The sequence below is a fragment of the Falco peregrinus genome, chromosome 2 (genome assembly GCF_023634155.1).
Source record: "Falco peregrinus isolate bFalPer1 chromosome 2, bFalPer1.pri, whole genome shotgun sequence".
NCBI classification, from domain to species: domain Eukaryota; kingdom Metazoa; phylum Chordata; class Aves; order Falconiformes; family Falconidae; genus Falco; species Falco peregrinus.
The window spans coordinates 105,057,966-105,083,783 of NC_073722.1; the positions used below are offsets into that span (position 1 = coordinate 105,057,966).

At 47.3% G+C, this 25,818-nt stretch overlaps 1 protein-coding gene across 5 annotated transcripts in view; it reads left to right on the top strand.

Annotated features, from left to right (window-relative positions):
• The window catches only part of COL26A1 (collagen type XXVI alpha 1 chain), a 195,283-nt gene that overhangs the window by 152,590 nt on the left and 16,875 nt on the right, over positions 1-25,818 (top strand). For 3 of the 5 annotated variants that reach the window (XM_055796739.1, XM_027790969.2, XM_027790965.2), the window contains 7 exons: positions 10,383-10,536; positions 13,174-13,224; positions 13,828-13,872; positions 17,033-17,149; positions 18,295-18,447; positions 24,122-24,214; positions 25,659-25,720. In XM_055796739.1, the coding sequence (XP_055652714.1) occupies positions 10,383-10,536; positions 13,174-13,224; positions 13,828-13,872; positions 17,033-17,149; positions 18,295-18,447; positions 24,122-24,214; positions 25,659-25,720 (675 nt within the window). The remainder of the gene's footprint in view (positions 1-10,382; positions 10,537-13,173; positions 13,225-13,827; positions 13,873-17,032; positions 17,150-18,294; positions 18,448-24,121; positions 24,215-25,658; positions 25,721-25,818) is intronic. The other 2 variants (XM_027790966.2, XM_013301614.3) reach the window with 1 other exon arrangement.

A 25,818-nucleotide genomic window follows, 5' to 3' on the forward strand; every position in this document is an offset into this window, starting at 1 on the left:
CCATAGGAAATGCTTCCTGTGTTGGTAGCTGTCTGGCTGCAACTTGGTCTGTGTCCAGGAGGGAGCACTGGGGCATCATCAACAAACAAACGTCATGCTGATGGCTGAAGACTTCGCTGACATGAGGACAGTGAGGCAGATGCCTGCTAAGTTCTGTGCCAAGCTGTAGCCAGCCAGACCCTGGAGATGACCAGTGAAGGATCTTGGTACTGCCTTGGTCCCAGCCACAACCAAGACCAGCCACCTTCTCTGTGCTGGCTTGATTGGCACTCAGGGTAGCTTGATTCTCGCTGGCTCATGATCTTGTCGTGCATTGTGGCTCTGGTTTAGTGCAGGGAGGCAATTTGTTTTGTGGCTGTGGTGGGTTTCTGACCTTCCTATGCTCCCACAGAGACCCAAGTTGGGAGCAAAGCTCATCGAAGGGTTTGCTTTTACAGAATGAAACTAATTATTTCTTTCTATTGTGAAGTACTAAAGACCGTGTCTCTACAAGGGTGCCTTCTGCAGCACAGCCCAGCAAGGTCATTATCAATCTTTTGGCTTCCGCTTTGTTTGAAAAGCTGTGGGTGCTGTGCAAAAATTGACTGTAGCAATTAAGTGGAGAGTGAAGCAACGTTACACTAATGATGGTACTGTACGCAAGAGAAATATGCTGATTCACCCTTTTTTCAAGGTTAATTTAAGTTCAGTTTGATCTATGTAGCAACGTCATGACCTCAGTCATTGTTATTCAGTAATAGCTAGCACCATTATAAAGGTGCTTGCATTTGTTCAGTATTGTTCACATTCCTGCTCTGGATTTTGGAGAAAGATTCCTGATCTGCTGGTTGATCTGGATGCAGAGTTGTCTCTCAGCACTCCAAACTGTTTTCTTGTAATGTCTCATTTCACTGCAACAGCCCGAAGCTGTTCAGAGGAAGACAGGAGTGATGGGATGGGCACACACATCCCTCGCTGGTGTGGGAGACTGATCCCCTGCTGGTTTTTGCTGTCTCGTTCTGCAAGGGCAGATGTGGACGTTCATCCTTCCTATCAGCAAAGATGGATTTTCTGCCACAGTCCTTCTCCTTCTGGAGACAGCTGAAGTGGAGGAGTTTTGCTGCTTTTGCTCTTTTGGATTTCAGCCCAGCATGACCCTGGTGAGCTCAGGGAATGGCAGTGGGTGAGATCAGCCGCCTCTGTAGCCAGTCAGCTGCTAACAGGGAAGGGCAGTGGCACCTGCTGTCGGGGCTTTGGGGCTCGGGAAGCCTGTGTAGACTTATTGTAAATACTGCAAGGCCCAAGGGTGAGAGCAAACGTATGGAAAGCTACCTCTGAAGGTGCTGTGGACCTGGGCAGATTGGTGCTGGGTGAGAAGTTTTGTTTTAATAGAGTAGGTTAGGGATGAGTGAAAAACAATCTCTTCCTCACATCACTGCAATGGGGACGAGGAGCCAAGAGCCTTTCTCGGTGAGGTGTGAGGAAATGTAAAATGCAGGTTTGTTGTCCAGGGGCTGTGAAGGGCAAGTTAAAGAAACTTAAAACTCGGTTCTGGAGGAAGAGGCTTACGAACCTGTGGTTTCTTCTTTCTGCAGTCCTCTTCTACAGGCTTTTATAGTTATTTCCCTCAAAAAATGGGGATATAACCAGAAATGGTGTCATCTTTTTGATTACAACGATGAGTTGGTTCATCTAGCTTGTAAGATCGACATCCAAATGAGATAATGAAAGTAGCCCTCTGATTTTTTGTAATGTGAGAGCTGGATCAGAAAGCAAGAAGCAAGAGTAAACACAGAGCAAACGGAGTGAAAAATGATTCATGAGGGACCAGTGCTCATATATCCTTTGGGGAGGAGAGAGACCCCGAGACATGGCTGAACGGTGCAGCAGAACAAACTCTTCATGTGCCTTAGGCTTTCCTTGGTGCTGCTCTGGGTTGTCCTTGTGGCTGTAGGAGATGTCACGGTAGGTGGAAGGAGGTGGAACTAGGTTCCATCCTCACCTCCCCTGTTTCGAGTTACCTTGTCATCTCCCAGGACAGAGTTGGCCTGTTCCATTTGCTTGGTACCAAACCCATTTGGACGTCAGAGATTTGACAGCTGGGTTGGTGTTGAGTTTGAAATCTACAGGCTGTGAGAATCTACATCAGGGAGGATGGTGTTGACCCTGGGGTCAGGGACACAGAAGTGTGCAGGCCAGAAGAAAACTACCGCCGCCCCCCTACACCCCCAAGCCCCAACATGCCAAACCTTACCTCTCACCCATGACACCTTACTTGACATCACTACAGCACCTCCTGACCCTGCAGGGAGCCTCGCTGGTGGGAGCGCAGAATGAACCCCGCTTTTATTTCATAGGAGAGGTTTCTCCTTGGCCAGCACAGCTGCTTGGTGGGAAGCCTGCACAGCCTTTCCTTGCTGGATTTCCTGAGCCTGATGCTGCCCTCCTGTGTCACGGTGCTAAGCCCAGACAAACTCCACCGAAGCTCCGGAGAGAGCAGCACCGTGCCCACGGCCGGCAGCGCTAGCACAGAAGTAGGCAGCTGCATACAAATTTCTGCTCGTTTTGTTCAGCCGGTTTCTTTCAATAAACCCCACCACAGAGCTACAGGCAGGGTGCCGCTAATCCCAGCTTTTGGTGGGAGCTGGAGTGCAGCATTTGATCTGAGTTGATATAACCCAGTCTTATCTCCTGACGCAGCTTTTGAGAAGTTTGTGGCATTTCACTTCCAGCATTAATGCAGGGAGATAATGTTACGCGTATCTAGTGTCTGATTGATACGTTGCGTGATTGATAAATGGCATGCATATTTTTTGCATGAGAACAGTCCTTGTAATGTGATTCCCCACGCGGAAGATTCTGAAAGTTTTTCAAGAAAACCTTTGTACTGTGCACAGAGTTCGATCGATACATTGCTATTTATATGAAATCACCTCGTTTATTTAGAACAGATTACCCCACAGCACCTTCACTGCCCTTTGTCTTTTGATTATGAAGCGCCATTACTTGGAGTTTTAATGTAATCATTGTATGAAATATTTCTCTATCTCCCCCTTCTTCCCAGCAGCTACATGAAATACTGGCAGCTGTCTGGGATGTTTTATGGGGTTTTGTTTTATTGTCTATCAGAGAAAGAAAAGACATTTCCTACCTTAGTGGAGGAATATTTGGAAAACAGTAAACGTTTCAAGGTACAGTGACATGGCTGAGAGATTAGGAGGGAAACCCCAGCTGCTCGTCCTGTGAGGCTGCTGGTGGTCCTGTAGAATGGACATTAGTGGTTGCTTGGTATTTCAAGGGCTTTCATGGATTTTCCATGTTGGGGATGTGACTGCCACTAGCAGTTATTTATTTTTTTTCTGTCCCGAGCAGGAAGGTGGCTTACCTAATCGCTAGGGTTTTCTAATGACCCTGCACAGAACCTGCACCTCCAGCTCCATTAGCGCATTGAATTTAAGGAGTATTTGGGCTATTTCACAGGGAACTGTGTAACAACCGGCTGGTTTCCAGTAGCAATAACAAACTTAAGTCAATCCCTGTAAAATTTTTAATTTAATGCTGGGTTTCTGTATGTAAGTTAATGCAACATATGCCCCTAAGAATAAAATGCAGCTTCCTAACTGATTTTTACAAGGAAGAGCCATGAAGCAGAACTAGGTGGGCAAACTGAATTTTGTGTCAGTGTTCATATCTGAACTTTGCATCTATCTCACTGGCCTTTTTCTAATCAGCAATAATCATGATTATGATACTTGAGGCAGTTTGGGTACTGGCCTTTCTCTCGTTTGGGCATGCTTCTGTATTTCAGAATGACACTTACAATCCTTTGGTTCTCAAGTCTAGTAATTGCTGGATCTTATTTCTTATCACTTGTTGGACTGAAGGAGCAATTTGTCCCCTGAGACTGTTCCATGTGTTTGGCCAATGCTGTAAATCGTTTGCCAGAACCACAAAAAGGCTTCAAAGACCTCCTCCTCCACCTTCCCCTCCCGCAAAGTCTTTTAGTTACAAGTTTTGCATTTTTAGTCAAATAGATTTAATATTTTCATAAAATAACTTTGGAAAAAATCTCTTTTCCTATGACACACAACTGAATTTGCCAAGAAAATCCTATGTCCACATTCGGAAATGCTTTTGGTGTGTTTGATACCTGGGAATAGTGTTTACAGGCTTTGTTTTTTTAAGAGAAGTACTGTTGTGGATAAAATGTGGGTTTCAGCCAAGGGTGTGTGTGAGTAGCCTAAGGGTTGTAAGGGCTCAGATCCTTTGGTAATAATCCTGCACCAAACATGCAAGCTTCCCCTTGCTTCTCCATCAGAAATTCTAGCGAAGCTTTGTAAGGCAAGTGCGATCATAAAAGAAAAATGACTTTGGGTCCTTTTCTTCAGGTCGCGCCAAGGCAAGCCAGGAAAAGAAGGAGCCCCTTATCTTTTTTTGGTTGTGCTGCTCTCTTCTTGCAGCTTTTCCTTTAGAGCCCAGCGGAGGAGGAGAGCCCACAGGGCACCTCAGCCTGTGTGAGCTAGCTGCTGTGACTCAGCCAGAGCTGAGGGCTCCTCACCAGGTGAGAAGCAGAGAGCTGAGAACAGATGTTACTTCGTCGACGCAGTTCAGCTCAGGCTGGCCTGGCTCCACGTCCATAGGACTGCTACATCCCCAGCAGGTGACAAGCAATAAATCGGGCAGAGTGATGTAATTTTGAGAGTGGAAGGTTATAGCTCTGATGCTTTTTTATCAGGCGTTTTAAAGTAATGATGGGGAATCTGATTTCACTCCCAGTTCCTTCGTGTACTTCACTCTGCAACAGGCTCTTAGCACAGCATTGAAGGATTGCTGGATCCTTTCCACATCTAGCTTCTTCCCCTGGCTCTAACAGACACTTTGGGGTGCCAGTGATGGCAGCTGCATGGGCTCACAGCAGCAGAGGGAAATGTCCAGTGTGCAGCAATATCCGAGAAGCTCCCCAGGGTGCCTCAGAGCGCAGTGACCCAGCAGGACCGCTGCCAGCCTTCCCTCGCTGCTGCTCTCAAGCAAAGCCTCGATGGTCTGATGATCTGCCGAACACTGCCTGCATTTCATCTACACGGGTAGGCTAGCCTCTGCTTTTGTGTCTTCTCTGCTCTGATTCCCCTCCAGAAGATACCTGCTGATGGAACAGTCACTTTTTGCATGCTCTTTTTTGGAAGCCCTGTAAAACTGTACAAAAAGCCAAATACATCCGCAGAAGGAGCGTGAACTGTGCTACCTGTGGGTTGGTTGAAGCCTTTGGTCCACATTTCTGTCTTCCATGCAATAGCTGGTGACATAAACCTTACCTTTTGGTTTACATTGCGTCACTACCATGACATCAGCTATTGCTTCCCCCATAATTTATCAATATAAAGAAAACTCCTCCATGTACTAATTAGCTTGTCCTCTTTGGCCAAAGCCTCTAACGTGTAATAAGGATGAAGTCACCTAGGTTCTCTCTGGGTACCCAGTTCATCAGATTTTAGTGGACACTTATTGAATGTCTTTTGGCTTTTGAAACCAAGCAATTGCATCTGTGTTGGAGTCTTGCGTTCACAGGTTTCATATTGCTACAAGAGAGATACCATTCTCCATCAGATTTTGTAAAACTCCCTGTTTAGCTCTGTCTTGATGAATGATTAAAAAACTCTTGCATTTTGCCAAATAATTTGTTATAAAGGAAGATATGTCCAACAAGTTATGCAATTACCATTATTAATCAGCTTGTGTCTTCACAAGATCAAGGGAATCTTATTTTACACTGGAATTTTTAGCTTATGAGCTGGATTCATGCAGTTTCTTTCCCTCCTCTTTAGAGAGGGATGGAGGGGAGTTGATTCCGCCAGTGCTTCAAGAGACCAAATATCCTGTTTATTAATTAATAATATCCATCTGGATTATGTCAGATGATTCCCCCTGCATTTCCATGGATTTTTATCCAAAGAAAAAGCATTCTGAGCCCTGTTGTATCAATTTTGAAATCTTTGGAAGCCCAGCTGTTCTTTCCTTGTTTCTAGCACCTACTAGTTACGGGACATCAGGAATGCGAGTGGAGGACGGATGATGGGCGGAGGCCGTGTTTGTGAAATCTTCTTTTGATGTGTGGGAACAACCAAAATAGGGTTCTTGAAAGCCACTACAAGCCAAAAAAAGTCCTTTGACACTGAACATCTCAAGAAGATGAAAACCTTCCTCCCATTTCCATTGTCCCTGGCCTGAGGTTTTGATCTGACGCAAGAAATGTGGTATGTGTCTGAAGTTTAGAAAGTTTATGCTGGCAAATAGGAAAGGGGGAGGTGGGTTGAGTAAGCTGGGACTGAGCTTCAGGCACATAACACTAATGTCCCTGCTGAGGGCCCTGCACGTGAGCGGGCCCCGCAGCGAAGAGCCAGGCTTTGAGCCATGGGAGAAGAGCGAGCGCCAGATGCTGTACAGAGGTGAGCCCGGCGGCTCTGCGGGACTCGGAGGGCCCGGGGGTGAGTTTTGCAGGCAATAACCTCTGCCGCTGGCGCTGGCCTGCGAGCTCCTGGGCCAGTGCAGTGCATCATCGCTCCTGCGTTCCCTTCGCCTTCACACGCCATCTCCTACCTCGGGCCCGGCTCCCGCTGCAGTGTTGGCAGGAGACGTGGCCCCATTTCAGTTCTTTCCAGCTTTCTGACCCAGTTCAGCTGCATCTGAGAGGTGGGGTCTGGAAACCAGAGAGCAGCCCTCATGCCGCTGGGACCTCTGCTGCCAGAGGCTCCAGCTCAGCCTGTCCGTTTAGGCTCAGATTTGACTTTTTGCTTCCATCCGTGCAAAAAGACAAAAGCCCGAGTGTTTTGCTGAGTCGAGGCCATCCTTAATGCAGTGCAACCAGGGAGGAAAAGCCTTCGTGTCTTCTGCGGGGATCTGCCTTCCCTGCACCGCAGGCAGCAACCACAAGCACAGCCCTTCAGCTGGTTCTCTGTACCTGCTCTGCTTGGTTGGCTGACTAACGTGACCCATGGCATCAAGACTTATTTCCTTTATATGATGGGATCAGGGTGTTTCCTGCCTCCATTCTTCACGGAGCCATAACTTCCTCATTGGAAGTGGTAACGGCAGCAGAGGTGGGCACTGCTTCCAATGAGTCTTTCCAATGAAAACCACACGTTCTTCTTCACTTGGTGTTATCCCTCTCTCTACCTCAACCTTATTGACTAGAAAATACCAAGAGCTTAATACCGAGACTTTAATACATTGCACATTTTGCTAATTTGCTTTCTGGCTGTGAGCCTCTGTGGTATCATTTTCCAGCAGTTTACTCAGAGGGCTAGAAAATTTCTTTTTTTGTTTAATGAAAGTGGGAATTCTCCTCAAGTCCCTTGACTACAGCGATGGCAGCCTTAAGAAAAACAGAACGTGACAGAAAATAGATGAGTGGCTCCAGCGCTATTTCAATAATGTGTAAGGACCCCCATTAGTGCTGTGTGCTGTGCTAGCTTGTGAGAGGACGCTCCTTGTTGAAAGAACTGTGTAGAGCTTGAGATTTTGAATGTGACTAAATCCCTCGTGCTTTTCCTTCTTTAGTTTGGCTCTGTGGATCTCACGGATGTGAGAGCTTCTTTCTGCTTTATTTCTTTTGGGCACCTCTTCAGTCCTAATCATAAAAACTAGAATTTCTCAGCAATTTCAAGCCTGGAGATTTCCTGACCTCTATCATTTTGTGCCCAGAGAAAATAAACTTGTAACTATGGTTTGAGCCTTAACGACTGCTAAGTATATATAGTCAATTTATAAAAGAGCACACTGGATTATTCTGTGCATGCCTTTAAATATTTTACAGCGTTTATCAGCAGAGCGCTCATTTAAAACATGTTGTTTTAATGAAAAGGATACCGTTGCCACTGTTTTGTGTTGATTATGTGGTAACACGTTTTTATTATCACCCATAAAAATGATTTGGAGCTGTTCCACTCCAGATGCAACCTTCAGCAGAGCTGTGCTAGTGCCGCTCGCACCACCCGGGAGGGCCACGGACCCCTGCAGTTTGCTGGTCTCTGACCATTGCTGCTATTGAATTAATATAATCTCTTCCCCCAGCACTGCTGAGCTGTGGCAAAATGCTGTCCAAGACAGCCCTTGTCGGTCCTTTCTCACAGCAGGAGCATCCTGACGCTGCCCTGGCTGGAGCCCCTTTAATTTGCCACCTCCAGGGGGTTTCGCCCCTGTTGCTGAGGACGCTTTGGCAACATTCAGGTGTTTTGCTGGGGAAGTAAGAGGGTAATATAATAGCATAAAGGGATTCAGGAAAGTTATTCAACTCACACTTGAGTCCCACGTCAATGGGAATTAAGCGTGATTATGGTAAGGCACATGCTTCAGTGTTTATTGAACTGATAGCATGTTGCCTTGAAAGTCTGACAAATAAATCACGGGGTAGAAGCACAGAAGTGCAAGGACAGACTGAAGCGATTTCTTGCCTGGCATTAGAGAAGCCAGCTGAACAAAAGCATTGTGACCCAATTCCTTGTTGCTTGCTTATTACTGAGAAAGCAAGACTCTGGCTCCCTGAATAAAGATCATTGCAGTAAAGGATGAGTCTTGCTTGTTTGCAACAGCTGAGGTTCAGTTCCCTTGCACTTAACCTAGCTCCCAGTTTAATTAGTTTCTGATTCACCCCTGTCAGGCCAGTACATTCTGCAGGAAGTTCATCATTTCTGGCGCTGCTGCAATACTGGCTCTCGCCATGCCTTGTAATAAATAAGTGATAAACCTTGTAATAATTGCAAGTTAAAAACAAACAAGCGGAGCCAAGTCACTCTCATTTATAATTGCAATGTGACTTCATTATGTACAGACAACACAGCATGTAAAAGCTGAAACTTCTAGGGATTTAGTGGAAAGTTTGAGCCATGCTCTCTTTTATTTCCCTTATCCCAAAATCAGTATTTGCTTAGGTGGTTTCCAAACGGGAAGAGATGGTGCCATAACAAACCACGGCGTTGTGCTCCTCGATTTTTCCATGTAGCATTGTGCTCTAGAAAGCAGACTTTGCTGGAGATGCTGGATGCTTGGATCAAAACTCTTGTTCTGGAAACCTCAGCCCTGCTCCTACCTGATGGGCAGCCCATGTCTATCCTGAGCAGGCAGCTGTGCCAGGGGCCAATCCATCTGCCAGGTGGGTTGGCAGGGCTGCAGCTGCATCCCAGGCAGGGCTAAAGCAGGGGCTGCCCCACCAGCGGGGTGGGCGCTGCCCTTGGCCTCCCTCGCTACTGTCGAGCCCCTGGGGTAAAATCCATCTGCAGCAGGGTATGTGGGCTTGGCACCCCAGGTCAGTGCTGCTGATGGGTTGGGCTTTTTCAAAAGAAATCTGTAGACTACTTGCTGTGTCATCCTTGCATAGTGGCTGGGAAGGCAGGGGTATGAAGCATTTAGATTAAAATAGACAATTTATTTTAAAAAAAAATCCTAGTTTTGTGAAAAATGGGATTTAAAATGTTGATTCTGAAGCACAATGAATGTTCTCCTGGGCTTTGCTTTACTGGAGTTTGTCAGTGGGCAGAGTCCACCTGGGTCCTCCATCCCTCTACTTCTTGTGGGTGTTTAGGTTTGTTTCAGCCACGTTAAAGACCAAGTTCCACTTCCCTGTGGGCCACCAGTGGCCGTGGGAGCACAGCATGATCAATAGCGGTTTAAAAATCATACAGGGGAAACGGGGTCACTTTGCCCAGGAGCTTAGGTTGTAAATGGCCCAATAGCTCAGGGACGCACATTGGGATGTGGATTTATTTGCAGGTAGTGTGTTTACAAGGTATAGAAACAGTTGCGAGTTTTAATATATATATATATATCTCCTATTACTTCTAAGTAGAGCTCTGAGGAAATTGCCTGCCTTTTTTTATTTGCTCAAAAATTAAAGCACCTCAGCTCTTTAAAAGCTTCATATTCTTCATCATCTGTAATTTGGTCAGCATTTGTGCTTTGACTTAAAACCATTACTTGTCCTGGGGCACCTCAGTTTACTACCGTGGGCATCCAGGGTACAGGCCGTCACCACGTACCAGCTCTCAGTAACTTCTGACCTTACAACTCTGGGTTTGACACGTAACGTGGCAGTAAAATGCTGTCTCCTAACACCAGCTCCGGTCCCTGGTTTGATGTTTTCCACCAGGGAGACAAGCCTGTGTGAGGCTGAGCCTCTCTGGAAGCAGTGAAGCCTCTCCAAGGAGGTCTTGTGCAGGACACGGCACCTTCCTACAGTAATTAGCGCTGCTTTCCAGAAAACTGATAGAGCTCTAATACCAAAGCCCTGCGATCTGTGATGCAGTTATTCACAGCTCCTGCTGTCAAGGAGAGGAGTTTCAGGACCTCTTCAGGATTATGTATGACCATGTATGAAACAGTCCTGCTGATCTCGTTTGCCTTCCCCTGTCTAGATCCTTCTGCTCGAGGCTGCGGAGCGAAGCCCAGCACTGGAAAACAACCTGCCGATCACTGGGACAACGGCCACGTGGTACGACGATTTGCTACCAGATGCGTTTCCCCTGCTGAATCCTGGGACTGTCTTAAGAAAAACAGTGGGATCTGTTGGTAAGCCTAACCTTCTCTTCACCAACTCACACACCCTACACAGAGGATTCACATAGGGTAGGTAAAAAAAGGGAGCTGTGTCAGTCTGCTGTAGTACTGGGAGCTGCAGGGGAGAGGCTGGAGGAAAACACTGGCAGCTCCTTCCCTCTGCTCTGTAAAGGAGAAGAGGGTTAAGATTTTCAGATGGGCAACTCCTCTCTCTGTGGGCATGTTTGCTGCCATGTTTGATGCAGCAAGGAGCTGCTGACGGAGCGGCCGCACTGGGGTGGTGCTGCGTGATGGGCGCAGGGCGGGCAGCCTGGGGTGTGAGTGCCTCTGTGGCTGCGCCTTGCACCCTCAGCAGGGACACCACAGCTTTGGTCTTTGCAAACGCTTGCTGCAGGCATTTGCAAACAGGAAAACTGCCCTGTGGAGAGAGGTTTCGAGAGCTTTCAGCCCCTCTTAGGGTTAGAGGCAGTGTTATTTAGCTTTTGAGCCAGGATGGCTCTAAACCAGCGGCTGTTCTGTCTTTCATGGTTTAATGTCACCTCACGTCTCTCCCTTTCTGCTGAGCTGTCAGCACAGAGGTGGTTGCACGCCAGCACCCATGTGGACTCACAGGCAAGGAAGGATTCAGTCCTCCCTGATCCCACCTTGTAGCATCCTTTTAGCTGCAGCAAGTGGGACGTGCTTTCATCAGGGTCCCTCGCCACGGCCCGTGCAGCAGGGAGGATCACCCCTTCACAGGGAACGGCACTTGCGGCTTTTCTTTTTCTCCCTGTGTCTTTGCCCCTCCTTAAGTTAAGCCAGTGCCGAGCAAGCATGCTCCTGGAGGAAAGCAGCTGAGCCCAGAAACATATTCAGCTCCATTTTGTCAGCCTTAGTGGCCTGTCCTAGCCCCAATTTCTGTTGGCACAAGCCTCTACTGAGAGCTGATTCTGGTCTCTGGCAAGTCAGGTTTCTGTTAACCTCAGCAGGGCCACTGTGCCTGCCCGTGTGTTTCAGTGTACGTGGTTTAAGTCCAAAGACTGTGGGGTTTTGAGGCCTGGATAGATGGAAGCATTCCTGAGGAAACTTCGGGGAGGTATTGGGATCACAGGGCGACAATTCATACCCACCTACTGAACGTCGAAGGCAGCGTCTCCCCATCTGGGAGCGGTGCGGGGAGGTAACGGCCTGGGGTGTAGGGGTAATTCTTGGTTTTATTAGGACAAAAACTTTCCCATGAATAGCAACATCAGTTGTAGTCTGCATGATATTTTTTTAAATTTGCCATAAACACAATGGGCTGTTTTATGATCCCTCTTGTGGCATGAAAAAAAAATACACTTTTAAGAAAATCTCCCTCTGAGCCCACTTGGCTAGACAGATCCCCACGCATTGAATTTCCTTGACCTTGGCATTCTCATTTCAAGATCCCTGCTCTCTGCTTCCAAAGCCCTGTCTTTCCAAACCTTGCTGTCAGTTGCTTTGCTTGCTCCCAAAGCAGTTCTTAGTTCTTTATCCTCTATAGGGCCTACTTTGCTTTTTTCTTCTTTTTTTTATTTTTTTTATTTTTTTGGTCCGAGCAGTTTATTATGGCAGCCCTTCATGGCTGCAGCAGACTTGGAGCAACCAACATAGACCAGATGTCGTCCATGTTTATAATTTGACAGGATGCCACAACACGGAGGGAGGTTCACTAACAATATGTTCTGCAAAGTATTTTCAGAACCACGGTGATGGCTGCCAGGAATTGAATTAAAGCAGTTTCCCCTGGTGTCCATTATATGCTCATTCTGCCTTCCCCATGTCATTTATTTTTGCTGTCGCAGTATCTCTGCACCTGCACTTCATTGTACTAAAGTCAATGGAGCAAAAGTACTGAAAACTCTGTCCCTTCCACTCAAAGTTCTCTGCTCTCAGAGGCTGTGTACATGCGATTATATCCTCTTGCTCAGCAAGGAGCAGCGAATGCTGCTCGCCCAGGCTTTTGGCAGTGCTGCCCAACTGAACAGAACCCCCATAGCGCTTGCATCAGGCTGACTCCATGGTCCAGCATCAGCACCCTCCACCCCTGCAGTAAATCCAGGAGGTAGCTAGTGGTCATCTCCAAAAAGCAGGTGGTGATGCCCAAGCCGTACGCGACTCTGTCCTGTCAGCCAGCCTTCCAGGCTCTGCACACAGCCGGCTGCGTGTGTGCTACCGGGGGCAGTCCTTGCTCACTGTTACCTCTTCTTTTTCTAGCCTTGATTTATTTAACCTAGTGCAAAATAACAACTCTAGCATAACATCTGGGTATCAGGAATGCAGTGGACCATTTCGAGTCAGGACAGTGTCTTTTGGCAATTAGAAGCGATCAGTTGAGTTGCTTATTGACATGCAATTCCCTGCTGAAGCCCCTACCCGAGCTCTGTCGTGCTTGCTTTGCTAAGCGTTGCTTAGCTTGCTTGCTCCCTTGCTAAGCATCCCCACACACTGTGGGGATGTTTCATGGATCTGGGTTCACATTTGGCTCCCTTCCCTCCCCACACCAGTTTGTACCTACAATTCAAAGCTAGCCAAAAAGCAGCGCTGCTGGTTTTGGTGGAATGTAGGGTATTTCACACAGATGGTTTAGGATGGTGGGGGACTGCCTGTTTTGCGGGATTTTGACACTGTACTGTGACTTTTGCTCAGAGCCCACCCCAGGTTCACTTACAGAGATTGCACACCTCGGGAGATCTTTCGGTAAGTGTGATATTAGAGTTGGTAGAAGTCAAACCCGACTGTCGTGTGTGATTTGGGGTTATGAAAAGCTAAGCCTCTACCCCTCCCATCCCCTTCTCCAGATTTTTTTGTGAATTATTGCCTACTTTGCCCTGTTTCTAGTTTTTCAGCCAAAGCAAATCCAAATCCTAGCTTGCATGCCACCGAGTTTCTCAGCTGGATGGACTAAGGGCAGAAGGTTGGTGCCCAACACAGCAATGGTTGATACAGACTAGGTGCTTTGAATGGTAGGACTGTTTCTGGGTGACCCTACAGCTCTGGGCTGGCTGATGCCTCTCCAGGCTGAGGTCCAGGAAAACTTGCTACTGTTTACTAGGGTAGTTATTTCTTCTGTGAGTGACAGGACTGTGAATAGACAATCATTTAAAAGCAATCAGAGCTGTTGAGACAGCTGCACCACTGGCCTTTCTGATCAGCTTGTTAATCAACAGGATACATTTTACTGACTATTAAGAAAATATATATAGTGTGGCTGAGCCAGTTGGCAGCAAGAAACCTAATTTTTCATATCTGTGTTTTTGTGTTTTTTGGTGTGTTTTTTTTAACCCGGACCTTCTTAACTAGAGCCTAAAGGACACAGAGGTGCAGAGGAGCAGCTAATACCACAGGGTAAGTTGATGGTTTCTGCTATTTCCTCTTCCAAAGCACAGAATGTTGTGATGGTTGGGACATGATATGTCCCAAAAAGCAGAAGGGTCCTGCGGCCAGGAGTCCTCAGGGATTTGAGGCCTCACGGCTGCAGAGAAGCTGGGTTTCTTCTTTGGGTTTTATCTGATTGTGGGCTGCTCTGGTTCGAGAGGCGGAATGCCAGCTCTGTCGTCATCAAGCCATTCAGTTCCCCCAGCACACGGAGGATGGAAAGCGTTGCCCAGTGGAGAGGCAGTTCACTGGAGGACACATGGCTAGAGCAAGCAGGGCATGTGCTGAGTGATGGGAGAAAACACCGTTATCTCGCTGGTATTGCCTGCTGGGGCACCGAGAGCTGCTGGGGCACCGAGAGCTGCTGGGGATGGTCACGCTTCATTTTGCTAAGCTCTGTGTAAACAGAGAACTCCCTGCTCCTGTACAGAGAAAACCTTGGGGAAGCAGAGGGAACAGATGGTGTGTTGCAGGTAATGACAAGGCCAGGAAGAAAATCCAGGTCTCCGCGTGTCTGATTTGGTCTCCAGCAGTAGAATACTCACCCTGTACCTTTCCCTCACCCTCCATATTTTTCCAGTGGCCTTTTGTTCCATGGTTTTGGAGGATAAACACTCGCCATGGGCTTCAGCTCTCTGAAGGCAACGCCACTGCAGCAGAGCTGATTTATGCCAGAGAAGATTTGGCCTATTCATTTCCCTCCCCCCTTTTCCCTGAGTCCTCCCCTCTTTCTTCTCCCTTTTGCACTTGTCTCTTTTATGCTGGTAACACCATTTGTCACCAGTATGAGCATTTGCCTGTCACATTACTCAGTGCTGTTTGTCCCAGTCTTTCCTTCAGCACTTTCCACCTTCAGGGGAGTAAGTGCCAGTTTCTTTAAAGCTCCGCTGCAGCAGCGTGATTGAGGATGCTAGCAGGAAATGATTGCTCTTGGTCTGCAGAAGTTCACAGGATTGAGTTATAAAGGTTCAGCTGAAGGACTGAGGCTGATTTATACAAGCAAGGAAATGTTTTGACCCACACTCAGCAGCACAGGGTGTTGTGCTTTCAAAACAGTGTTTCTGCTGCAGTGTGCTGCAATGAAGTTCCAGGTGCATTGAGGATTTCAGTAGTGGGGCAAGGCCGTTTGCAATGCTGGGGCCAAATTCTCTTGCTCTCTTGAATGGGCTCCTGATCACCTGCCTGGGCTTGCCAAGTACCACATCCACTGTCAGGTGAGATCCATTAAAGGAGATCCTCTGTTCACAGAAAAGTCCAGTCTGCAGTTTGTGTCCTGTGGATAAGCAAATTCATCCAAATTAACACCTTAATTCCTTGTTCAATACTCAAATTAAATCAGGTGTTTATTGCTGACTGAATAAATCAAAACTATAGACATACACTCCCACACAAAGCCTTTAAAAATCTCATTTTTTCAGTCTGCCCAGTTTTTCATTGGATAGATTACATTTTTTAAGAAAAAAAAAATTGGACTTGTCTCTAGAATGGCAAAAAAAAAGGAGAGGAAGGGGAATCTTTCAAGGGGGTCTAATACTGGGGGATCAGTGCTGCATTCTGAGAAATGCAGGGAGTTGGGATGAATGTCTGGGGGGACAAGGTTTTGTGCCCCAGGTGGGCTGTCCCACGCGTAGGGTAGGAACTGGATTCAAAATCAGAGCTGCAAATTCTGTGAGCCTTGGCTTTTGTTCTGTAGCTCTGTTCCCTTCGGCACCCGCTGTGAAGGTGTCAGCTGGCCGGCTTGTTTCCTTTTTTCCTTCTCTCCCTCTAGTCCCATCCAGTCTCCTCCACCCCCTACATGCAGCGGGTTCTCCTGGCGCTGCCCTTGGAGGGTCCGGTACCTCTTCTGGTGCCAGGCAAGGGGAAGGACACTGCTGAAGAGTTTATCAGAACTTAACTGACACTCGGTTGGGTTATGGTTGTACGTACTATACAGAGTAAAACTTGAAATCTGAGCGCGCTGAACTTTGTACTCAGACAGATCTTCCTGTGGATTTGTAGCTTGCATCTGCCACTGTTTTCAAATGCTCAAAGCCCTTTGGTAGCCCATAAACCAGGAACGTCTGACTCTCTTGGCTCTGACAGTTAATGCGTTTATTGTAACCATTAACCACTTAATCTGAGAGACAGACTAACTCACCCATCTCTCCAAGGTATTAAAGGCTTCACTGATGTTCGCACAGCATTTAAGTGTATCTTTCCAAAGCAGCTACTACTTTTTATCAGCCAAAGACACGCAGTGTTTTTCTGAAAAACACTAAAAAATTGCTAAGTGTCGTTATTATTTTGATAAAGAAAACAAAATTAAGATTTTATTCAGTGTCATCAGAAATAAGCACTTTTTTACAAATGCTGCCTGCACCTTTCGTAGGCTTACTGTGGGTCTGAGTGGACTTGCCAAGAAGCATCCTGCTGGGCTGTAATTATTGTGTTACTGGTATTTCCAGATGGGTTTGCTCAGCACCCTATTCATAGTTATAAATTAGTTGCATCGCAACTGTGGGTGCACAGATTTCAGTTTGGGACGACAAATGTTCGTGCCCAGCATGGTATGCTTGTTAGGTGAAGGAAAACAGGAGAAAACAGGGAAACATCTTTGATGCAGAATCTCAGGTGGTATGGATAGAGCCGCCAGAGCAAGTGGGTTTGATTTGCTTGTGCAAGTACATTTTGTGTATTCTGATACACTGGGGCTGCCAGGGAGCTGCCAGGCCCAGCTGGCCGAAGGTAGCAGGGGAGCGCTGGAGGGGCCACAGAGTCAGGCAGCCCGTGGGAAGGAAGGGGACAGTGTGGGCTCAGTTTGCCGGCAGGTCCCAGTGGGAGTACATGTCCTGCTGGCTCTTCGGTGGGCCTTGTGTGTGGGAAGATGCTTGTTTCTCTAAAGATCGGAGGCAGAAGAGGAGAAGCAAGGTCCAGTCTGGCTTTTCTGCCCTACCTACCAGCCAGCTCTGGCCACCAGTACCACCCTGTCTGTGTTGTCCTTGCAAAGCTGCTTTTCTCCCCCTTGAGACCCTTTTTGCATCTTTGCATCCCTCAAAGCATCTTTGAGTCCCTGGTACCTAGGTTGCTAAAGACCTTCTGATCTCAGCAGTGGCCTAAACTTCCAACTAATTTCCTTTCTGAATGTTTTCAGGGCTGCCTGGACAGGTTGGTCCTCCAGGCCCGGTTGGACCAACTGGTCTTCCAGGACCACCTGGGCCAAAAGGAGAGAAGGGACAACCCGGTGAGAGGGGCCCAGCAGGGCCACCAGGTAAGTCCTGGAGGCGGGCAGTGCTACCATGGTAGGAGGTACTTCACTTTTTACAAATTGTCTGTGGACACAAGATGTTGAGCATCTTCAGTTGGTATTGAATCCATTCCAGCGAATGCCCTGGGTACTGAAATCAACCAGCGGCTCTTAGAGCAGCCAACCCCCCGCACGAGCAATGACAGTCCCTGGGATTTCCCATGGAGCTGGAGAGCTTGTCCCAGAAAGCTGCAAAGCAGGATTGTGTTTCCCCATCCTGCCCAGGAGCTGTAAAAAAAAGTCTCTGATCTGTCAGCCTTTGGAGAAGAGCATTCCCTGCTCTAGCCCTCTCACTGTGTGCCTTTTTTCTCCACCATTTGTGTCAGATGCCAGGATGTCAAACTCATGATGCTTTTGTACGCTAAGGGAAAAGGTTATGAAGCCATACTTTCAGAGTACGCTCCATTCCTGAGCTAGGAGAATTTATTCATCCCCAAAATGTTCCTAAATGAAGGTGATACTACACAGTAGGTGCCAGATCTCAGGCTCTGTCCTTTCTATGTGTCTAAAAGGCTGTGCCTTGTCAGTCTGAGCTCAGGAAAGATTTGGAACTTGGAGCGTGCCTTAAATGTGAAAGCAGCCCTGAATGCTTTTTGGCATTTTCTGGCAACCTGTCAATGACTAAAGTCTGGCCAAGGATGTGGCTGCCTTTTGGTTTCTCAGTTTGTAACAAGAGCCCTCCCAGCCCCCCAGGAAGTGGAACCAGCCTGCTGGCGGACTGGCTGGGTTGCCGTTGTCCTTGCTGTGCTTTCCTGGCAGTAAGGTGACATACAGGTGTATGTGGAGGGGAAGAGAATGAGCAGCGTGTGATTTCATGCCTTGTGGCCTTTGGTTTTTTGCTGGGTGTCAGGGAGGGGGTAGATTTTATTATTTCAGGAATTAAGCTTCTCAGCACCTTTGAGCCAAGTAAGGCTGTCTGTTTTGCAGAGGAAGATGCTGAAGGCAAATAATGGAAAATGAGGAAGCTGTTCCTATTTCCCCCCACGCCCTTAATTCCCACAATTACAGTTCAGGACATAAATCCTTTGTCCTCTTACTGCCTTTTTACATAGTAGCATCATTAGCACATCTTCAAATGCACTAACATGTCCTTTCCTGCCTCTGCACAGGACTGTTGGGACCTCAAGGACCGAGAGGACTTCCAGGAGAAACCGGGATGCCAGGTCCCCCAGGTCCTCCAGGGCCACCAGCCACCCCAAGCCTCCCTCTTACCTTCCAACAAGGGGTTCTCTACTCACTCCAGCCCACAGCTGAAAAAGAAAGTAGGTGTCCTTCTCAGTTCCCTGTTTTTTTCTGGTGCAGAAGCAGAGTGGGCAGGCATAGAGCAGCTCAGCTATTCCTCCCACTGCCCTGCTAGGCTCTGCCGGGGCCCTGCCTGCCCTGGGAGCAGCTGGGCAATCTGCCTCCATCGTCTGGGTCTCTTAGAAGTTCCTGTTCAAGATGAAACACATAAGACTTAGAAGCAAGAGGGGTTCACCTCTCCAAAAGGAGGAACTAAGCCACTGCTTTTCTAAAACCATCAGTGAGAACAGGGTTTGGGGGATTTATGGTTGTTCCCTGTGTCTGGTTTTCGGGGTTCATCATAGCTTTGAGGAGGCTATACTGGTGTACTTTAAGATTCCATCATGAGTACCTGCTGTGAAGGGGGTCTTTAGTGAAATACAGGGCTCAGGTAGCACCACATGAGAGATCAGTGGGTGGAGAAACAGGTGCTGGTGCAACACAACTGTGCTGTTGAGAGACCTCCCGGTGCCGCTGTTGCAGAGTTATAGTGCTCAGGGTTGCTCAGAAATGAGTAAGTACCAAGGGTTTGCAACTCTGAAATTATATAACGTAACAAGGACATCTGTTAAATGCATCTCTGTTACTGCCCCCACAGATGCATCTTACACCTGCGTTTCTGGTGCATCAACATTATCCCACATCCACACAAAACATGGAATTATGGACTTGAAAGCCCAGACCAAAACTGTGATTTATCCCTTCCCTGTAACCAGAGGGTCGGGGTTTCTTTGAGCCTATGGTGATTTAAAAATACATTTATTTGATTTGTGCTATGCACAGCAAGAAAGCTTTCCAGGAAAGGCACGTCATGCACTTCTATGTGAGTGCTTTCAAATTTGGGCTTGATTCTTCCAGTCCATTCTTGTTTAGCTGGCAACTAATGATGATAAAGCAGAGCTCACCTGTATCTCCACTTGGCTTGTAAACTCCTGGGGCCCCCGCTCTGTCAGGTCTCCCATCTCCGCTCCCCCAGACTTCAGCTGTGCCTCTTGCCCAGCGTTTCTGCTGATGTCCAGCTCGCAAGCTCAGTTGTATTAGTTACAGCCAAGGATTAGTAAGTCTCCGTGTGTCTGACAGTTTTCTAGAGCTCTCCTTTCCCTTCCACGCACTCTGCTCACCAGACTCCTTTTCCTGAAAGTGAACAGGTGTATTTTTAATCTGGGAAGAATTTTAACAGCTCAGTTTCCAATTCAGTTACTTAGGGTGTATGGTCAGTATGAGATTAATTGTGGTTCGAGACTAAGATTTTCACAAAATGTATATTGATATGCTACATTCGTGAGCCTTGCAACAAGAAAGTTTGGCATTAAATCACCTCACTACCTTGCAGGATCACACCAAATGGTGCCATTCCGTATTCAGCCTTTTATTCCAAAGGATCCTTAAAGATGGTTTGGGTACTGCTGCTGCACCCTCCCTCCAACCACCCTTTAAATTCAACTGTTTCTTGCAAAGTAGTGGTTAAGTGTATAAAGGCATTGATTACGTGGCCTTCCCAGCTGCTGTGTGAGAAGGGTGAGCTCTGTGTTATCCCAGAATGGGAAGAGGACAAATATCTGTACGAAGTCTGCCAACATCAGGCAGCAACAGGCTCCCACATGGACCTGAGGACCATAAGTGGTGACTGTTGCATCCCTAGAGCAGCCCTGTACTTCTCCATACCTGTGGCATACTTCTTGGTTTGCAGGAGTAGCCCAAAAGTTTATGACATGTCAAGTTTTTAAAAATTTTTCTTAATACAAGTCTTGCTGCAAGTATAAGTTTTCTATGTGGTCATGATAAAGTTGTGGCAATATCAGGACCATTTTCTTACAAAACATTTTGCTTATGTGTTGGCTGATTTTTTCCTACCACAGGTTGGCAGAAAGCTGTTCCTCTACAACCAGTAAAACTTAGTCTTGTAAATTCTGGGTAGAATTTTTTAAACATTTATTTTTTTGATTTTGAATGGAGCACATCTGAAAACTATAAACACAAGATTCCAGCTGCTGACAGCAGAGGGAAGCATATTCCTGGTAATGGGCATGTGCACCCACCGAGATGTGAGAAAGCTGTATCAGATTATTAGTAGTAGTACAGGGTTTGGTTCTGCCTGAACGTGGTGAATGCGTGTGCCTTTATTAATCACAACAAGTTCCTGTTGGCAGTGTTTATCAGCAGGCAGAAGCCAAAACTGGGGAGTCAAATATTTTCTCACAGTTTCACTGTGCTGTGGTAAAGAAATTGGTCCCAGTCGTCTCCTTCCAGATCAGGTAGCAGAAAGAAATTAAGACAGGATTACTTCATTTCCATCCTGTCTCAACAAATCAAGCCTATAATGGGGGAATTTATCCCTTAGAAATGTTAGATGCAGGCCAGAAGCTACACTGCCGTACCCCACTGCTGTGAGGCTTGCGTGCTTTCTCCGCCGCTTAAAAATGAGCGGATCAGGTATGTGGTCTAGAGTCAGCTCAGTCCTCTTTCTTGTGCTAAAGCTAAGGCAGTTTTTAGGGAAAAGTAAGAGAAAAGAATGTGGCTTTCACTCTCTCGAGGGTTGTGTCTTCTTACATCTCAAAGATTTCAGTTTGCAAAGGACGCGTGAGATACCATTAACCTATTTTGCAGGGAGAGCAGGGGAGCCGAGGCGCAGCGGGCTCACCTGTGTGCCCAGCGTGTCCCCGGTGAAAAAGAGCATAGAACAGATCTGCGAAGTGACATCCCAGTGCCTGCTGCCATGCCTGGCCCTTCCTGAGCACGGGAGAACAGAGCAGAGGAAGGAGAGGAGGAAGCGAACGGCATTTGATACAGAAAACCGTTCCGATTGTTTCCAAAGCTGTTGAACCTCTGAGCTGCCTTGCCCCTCTGGCTGTGCAAGTCCCACCGCATCGTTCAGTGCATTTCTGTGCTGTTCCAGGTTTCCCTTTTGCAGGATATTTGTGCCCTGCTCCGGAGAACGTAGGTGCTTGTATCGTACCAGGTCAGACTGGTTGCACTCTTCCTCTTGCCTTGGCTAGGAGCTGGAAAGCTCCTGGAGCAAACTGTGTATCAAGGTCTTCTCAAATGAGGCAGACACTTGTCTGCCTTCTGCTACGGTATATCCAGAAGCACCGAAACAAAATCCAGCCCTTGAGCCCAGCAGAGCCTGGGTCACTAGAGGAGGTGGCTGAGATGGGAAGATTCCTGCTGCCGTTTGTTGCTGGAGCTATTTTGTGGCTGCTGTAACAGCCTTTAGCTGCAGAGAGCCCTAGAATGTCCCCGTTTATAAGGAGAAGGGAGTTTATAAGGAGATATGAATTCTTCCTGCTGCTTTACAAGAATATGGAGAGTCCCGTAATAAATGTGAGGGTTGTGTTTTACACACTTCAATCCCATTTCGTTCACACTATGTTCCATTCAGAGCTCACCCTGGAAGGAAACCTTGATCTGAGTGAGTTTTGCCAGGCCAGGCAGCTGGGGAAGGAGCCACGCTACATTTCCCGGGTGTCCGCATTCCTGTGCTGCAGAGGCCAAATCAGGAGCTACTGATCTCAAGGGCTGTTGAGCAGAGCTCTCTTCTGTGTCATAATTATGGAATCGCTTTTTATAAATTACTTTGGGTCAAATGTCCAGATGGGTGAATTTGGGGGAGCAACTCTGTCGTTGCAATAATGTACCATTTAGCTGGAATGTTTTGTAACCCAAATCTTTATCCCTGGCTTACCTCCAGCAGTAATTAAATCCTGGTTGTTTGCAGCCCATCCTCTCCCCCTCTCAGTGGATGTGCATTTGATTTTGGCGACCACTCGTTCTTTAAAAACAAAGGGCTCTGCAATTGTTAATGCCTTCACTGCTGTTCAATGCTCATTTCCCAATTTCATCTTACTCCCAGGCTGTGATGGATTTTGACATGGTCAAATAAAACTCAAATTAATTGGATTACACACTTCACTTGGGTACCTTTCCTTCTGAACATGAAAACAGTCTCAGTTGTTTTGTTTCAGGGCTGTGAAGAAGGGAAGATGGATGGGGCTGGAAACAATAGTCAAATAAATAACTGTTTGCATTCAGGCTTTAGGCACGGAATTTGGTTCTTGGAGGGATCTGGGTTAGGTCCTGTGCTGTTCTGCTGCCAGGCATTGCAGAGATAACTGTCATCCTTGGAAGTTAAAGAGATTTCACAGTTTTCCCTAGGAACTGCTTTCAAACAACTAGCTTGAAAGTCCTCTCTGTCATTGCCAACACTCCAGAAGTTGAAAAGGCTTCATAATGTGTCTGCTAACATTTCTGGAGATTTCACTTTATGTCCTTTGGGCTGGACTCTGCAGGGTAAGCAAACACCCTTCTGATCTTCCTGGTGTCTCTTGATATTTGCATCAATACAGCAGTGAGACATTTGCAGTCCTTTACTGCACAGGGTTCTCCTGAATTTTACTGTGGTGGGTTAAAGGGATGGGTGAAAGGCAGCACGAGGAAGTTTGAGGTCATGGGCAGGAGGAGAGGGACATTATTCCTGCATGGTGGCCTCCAGCTATGGAAAATGTGGACCTTGCAGAGGATTTACCATCCCAGTGACCAGGAGCCAACATCTTCTTCCAGGTTACATGCAACAGGAAATATGTTTTTAGTCATACAGCACTGGTCAGGACAGTGGATTGCAAGTCTTGGTAGCACCAGGACATGGGGGTTCCCCTCCTTGCTTTGTGATCTTGCTGTCTTGGTTGATCAGGGAATTTTTGCCCCAAGGTTTCCACAACTGTCGAATAGTGTTGTGGGGTGCTCAGATGAAAGATGCTACCATACAGGTACCCACACAGTTTACTAGAATGCTACAGTACAGGTCCACAGGGAAGAGGGTTGTTGGGTATAGTTTTGGAATTGCAATGAATAATAAGTTGCTTTTTTATATATAGTTGTGGTTTTTCTATTCAGTTACCAGCTGAAGTGGTAAGCCTGTTGGTTCAAGGATGAGGGAAGATGGGGACAGCTACAGGCTGCTGGTATTTATTCGTAACAGGAGAGGACTGAGAAAGATGTGCTAAAGTATAATGTTCCTCCCAGTCCTGCTGATGGCTTTCCCTTACCTGCTCCACTCCCATTTCCATCTGTTTCCCAGAACTCAGCGGACCTGCCCAAACCATCCAGTTGAACACCTAAAATAATCCTAAACAGCAAGAGAGTTTCCCGAGTACGTGGAGGGGGCAGAGCACACCCTCTCCCCGGGCTTTCCTGCATCCTCAGACCCTCAGGGTGTCTCCCACCACCACCTCACCCAGGGCGAGCTTGCTGGGCTGAGGGGGTGTGTGTGTGTGTGCTGGGCTGTGCTCAGCGGTTCACTGGTGCCAGGCAAGAGGGAGCTCCAGATCCATGTTGGACTTCCCAGGTAGGCAGATGTGTCTTGAAGATCGGCAGAGCTACTCTTAACCTGCTGTGGCATTCAGAGGTGGGTTATACAGGTGTGCAGGAACACCAGGTTTTTGAGAAAGGACAACTTCACTGGGCTTATCAGAGGTGACATGAGCAGCTCTGCAGATGTAGGGGACACAGATGGAAGGGCAATTGCTCCAAGAGCCCAAATGACGTGTCCTGAAGCACCGTCTGCCCTTGGCCACCAACAGGCACCAAAGGCTTTTGGAGAAAAGTGCTGCCTGCTGGGACCGGGCAGCTTGACACTAACTGCTGTGCTCCTCAACACAGATGGAGAACCCCAGCTGGCCTCCACCGTCATAGACACCATCATGGCTGGCCTGCCAGGACCACGGGGAGCCCCAGGCCCCGTTGGGCCACCAGGTAATAAACTCGGTTGAGCTGCAAAGCTGTAATGATGGGGAGGATGAGCAAACAAAATTTCTGATGGAGACTGGAGTGGTCTGAGATGCCTGCGGGGAAAGCGAGTGGTCCTCACTGGAAGGGCAGCAGAGCAGTGAGTCCAGGAGTGGCAAGGGTGGCAAGAAGTAAACAGGTTTCTTATTTGTTGATAGTGGCAGATTGTTTTACCTTTGGCAGGGCACACCTTGAGATGTAAAAGATTAAAGACTGTCTTTAAGGGTGGATTGTCCAGTGAGTTCCTTTATGAGAGCAGAGTTGTTCTCACCGTTGCTGCAATCCTGTCCTGTCGCTGTTAAGCTCCACCGAGCAGGATCTGGCCAGCTGCTCTGTGATGTGTATGCAGACTCTGGAGATGGTTTGAGCTATTCCAGATTTTCAGCACTATAACTGAAATCAGAATCTGGGATGAAAATTCAGTGTCAGTTCTTTTTCTCTGTGCTGATGGGTGGCTTAAAAGATAGTATTCCTGCAACCATTAGTTTGCAGTTGCAAAACTCCCATTAGTTGCAGAAAAGGCTTTTCCTTTCATTTATCCTTCAACTCCTTGATTCTTTGACTTAGGCATTTGTATGGTGCATTAATGATTGAGGCTGATTCAGCTGTACTTTGTGTATTATGTCCACATTGTTTCATCTCAAGGGTTGTCATAAAACTAAAGCAGAGAGGAGTGTTGCTAAGTTCAGACTAAGCAAATATCCTGTCTCCCATTTGCAGGTATAATTTAACAGCTACTGTTGAGATACAATTATTTTTCCAAAAGGAATGAATCTGTTAAGTGACTGTGTAAAGCAAGTTGACCTGTTTAGGCAGCGTTTAACTGGGCCTGGAAGCCGGCCCTTCTGTGGTAGAGACTTTAAAAGAACCTATTGCCACTGGAGTGAGTAAAGAACAAGAGAGCTTTGCTTTGCCTTGCCACAGTCAGCCTCTCAGGCTGGCTGGCTCCAAACCCTCTCTCCTTCTTATTCATCATCAACTTTTTGACAGCACTACAGGGACAGACCGTAGCAGGCGTGTGGGCTTCCCTTGCCACCTACAAGACCGGACTCCATTTCAGAAACTGCAGCTGTAGCTGTTCCATGGATCTAGTTTAAGTTTTCTCAGAAGTTGTAATTTTAAACAATGGAAGGGCAGCATGTAACTGACATCCCTCCTGCCTATTTTCACCTTTTTTTCCTCCCAGACCCCTAACACCTTCCCTAGGGCATAGGGATATATTATATCAGGATGTGGGTATCCAGTGATCCAGTGTGTGATGAAGCGCTTCTGCTGCAGTCCTGCAATCCAGGAACGGCTCTTACCCGTTGAGAGCCTATGCAGAACAATGAAAGGAAGTGCATGCATTTGGAATTCAGGGTTCTTCCTTCTAAGTCTCCTTTAAATTGTCTCAAATGATGATTCCCACCAGGGCCACCAGGTGCATCAGGACCCAAAGGACCACCAGGACCTATTGGAGTCCCTGGGTCACAGGTAAGGTGCTTTGGGGCTGAGGGGCAGAGTCCGGGGTTAGGTGTAAAATATCTTCTCATTGCACAAAGAGAAAGAGTCGTTTATAAGTCTTAGACCTG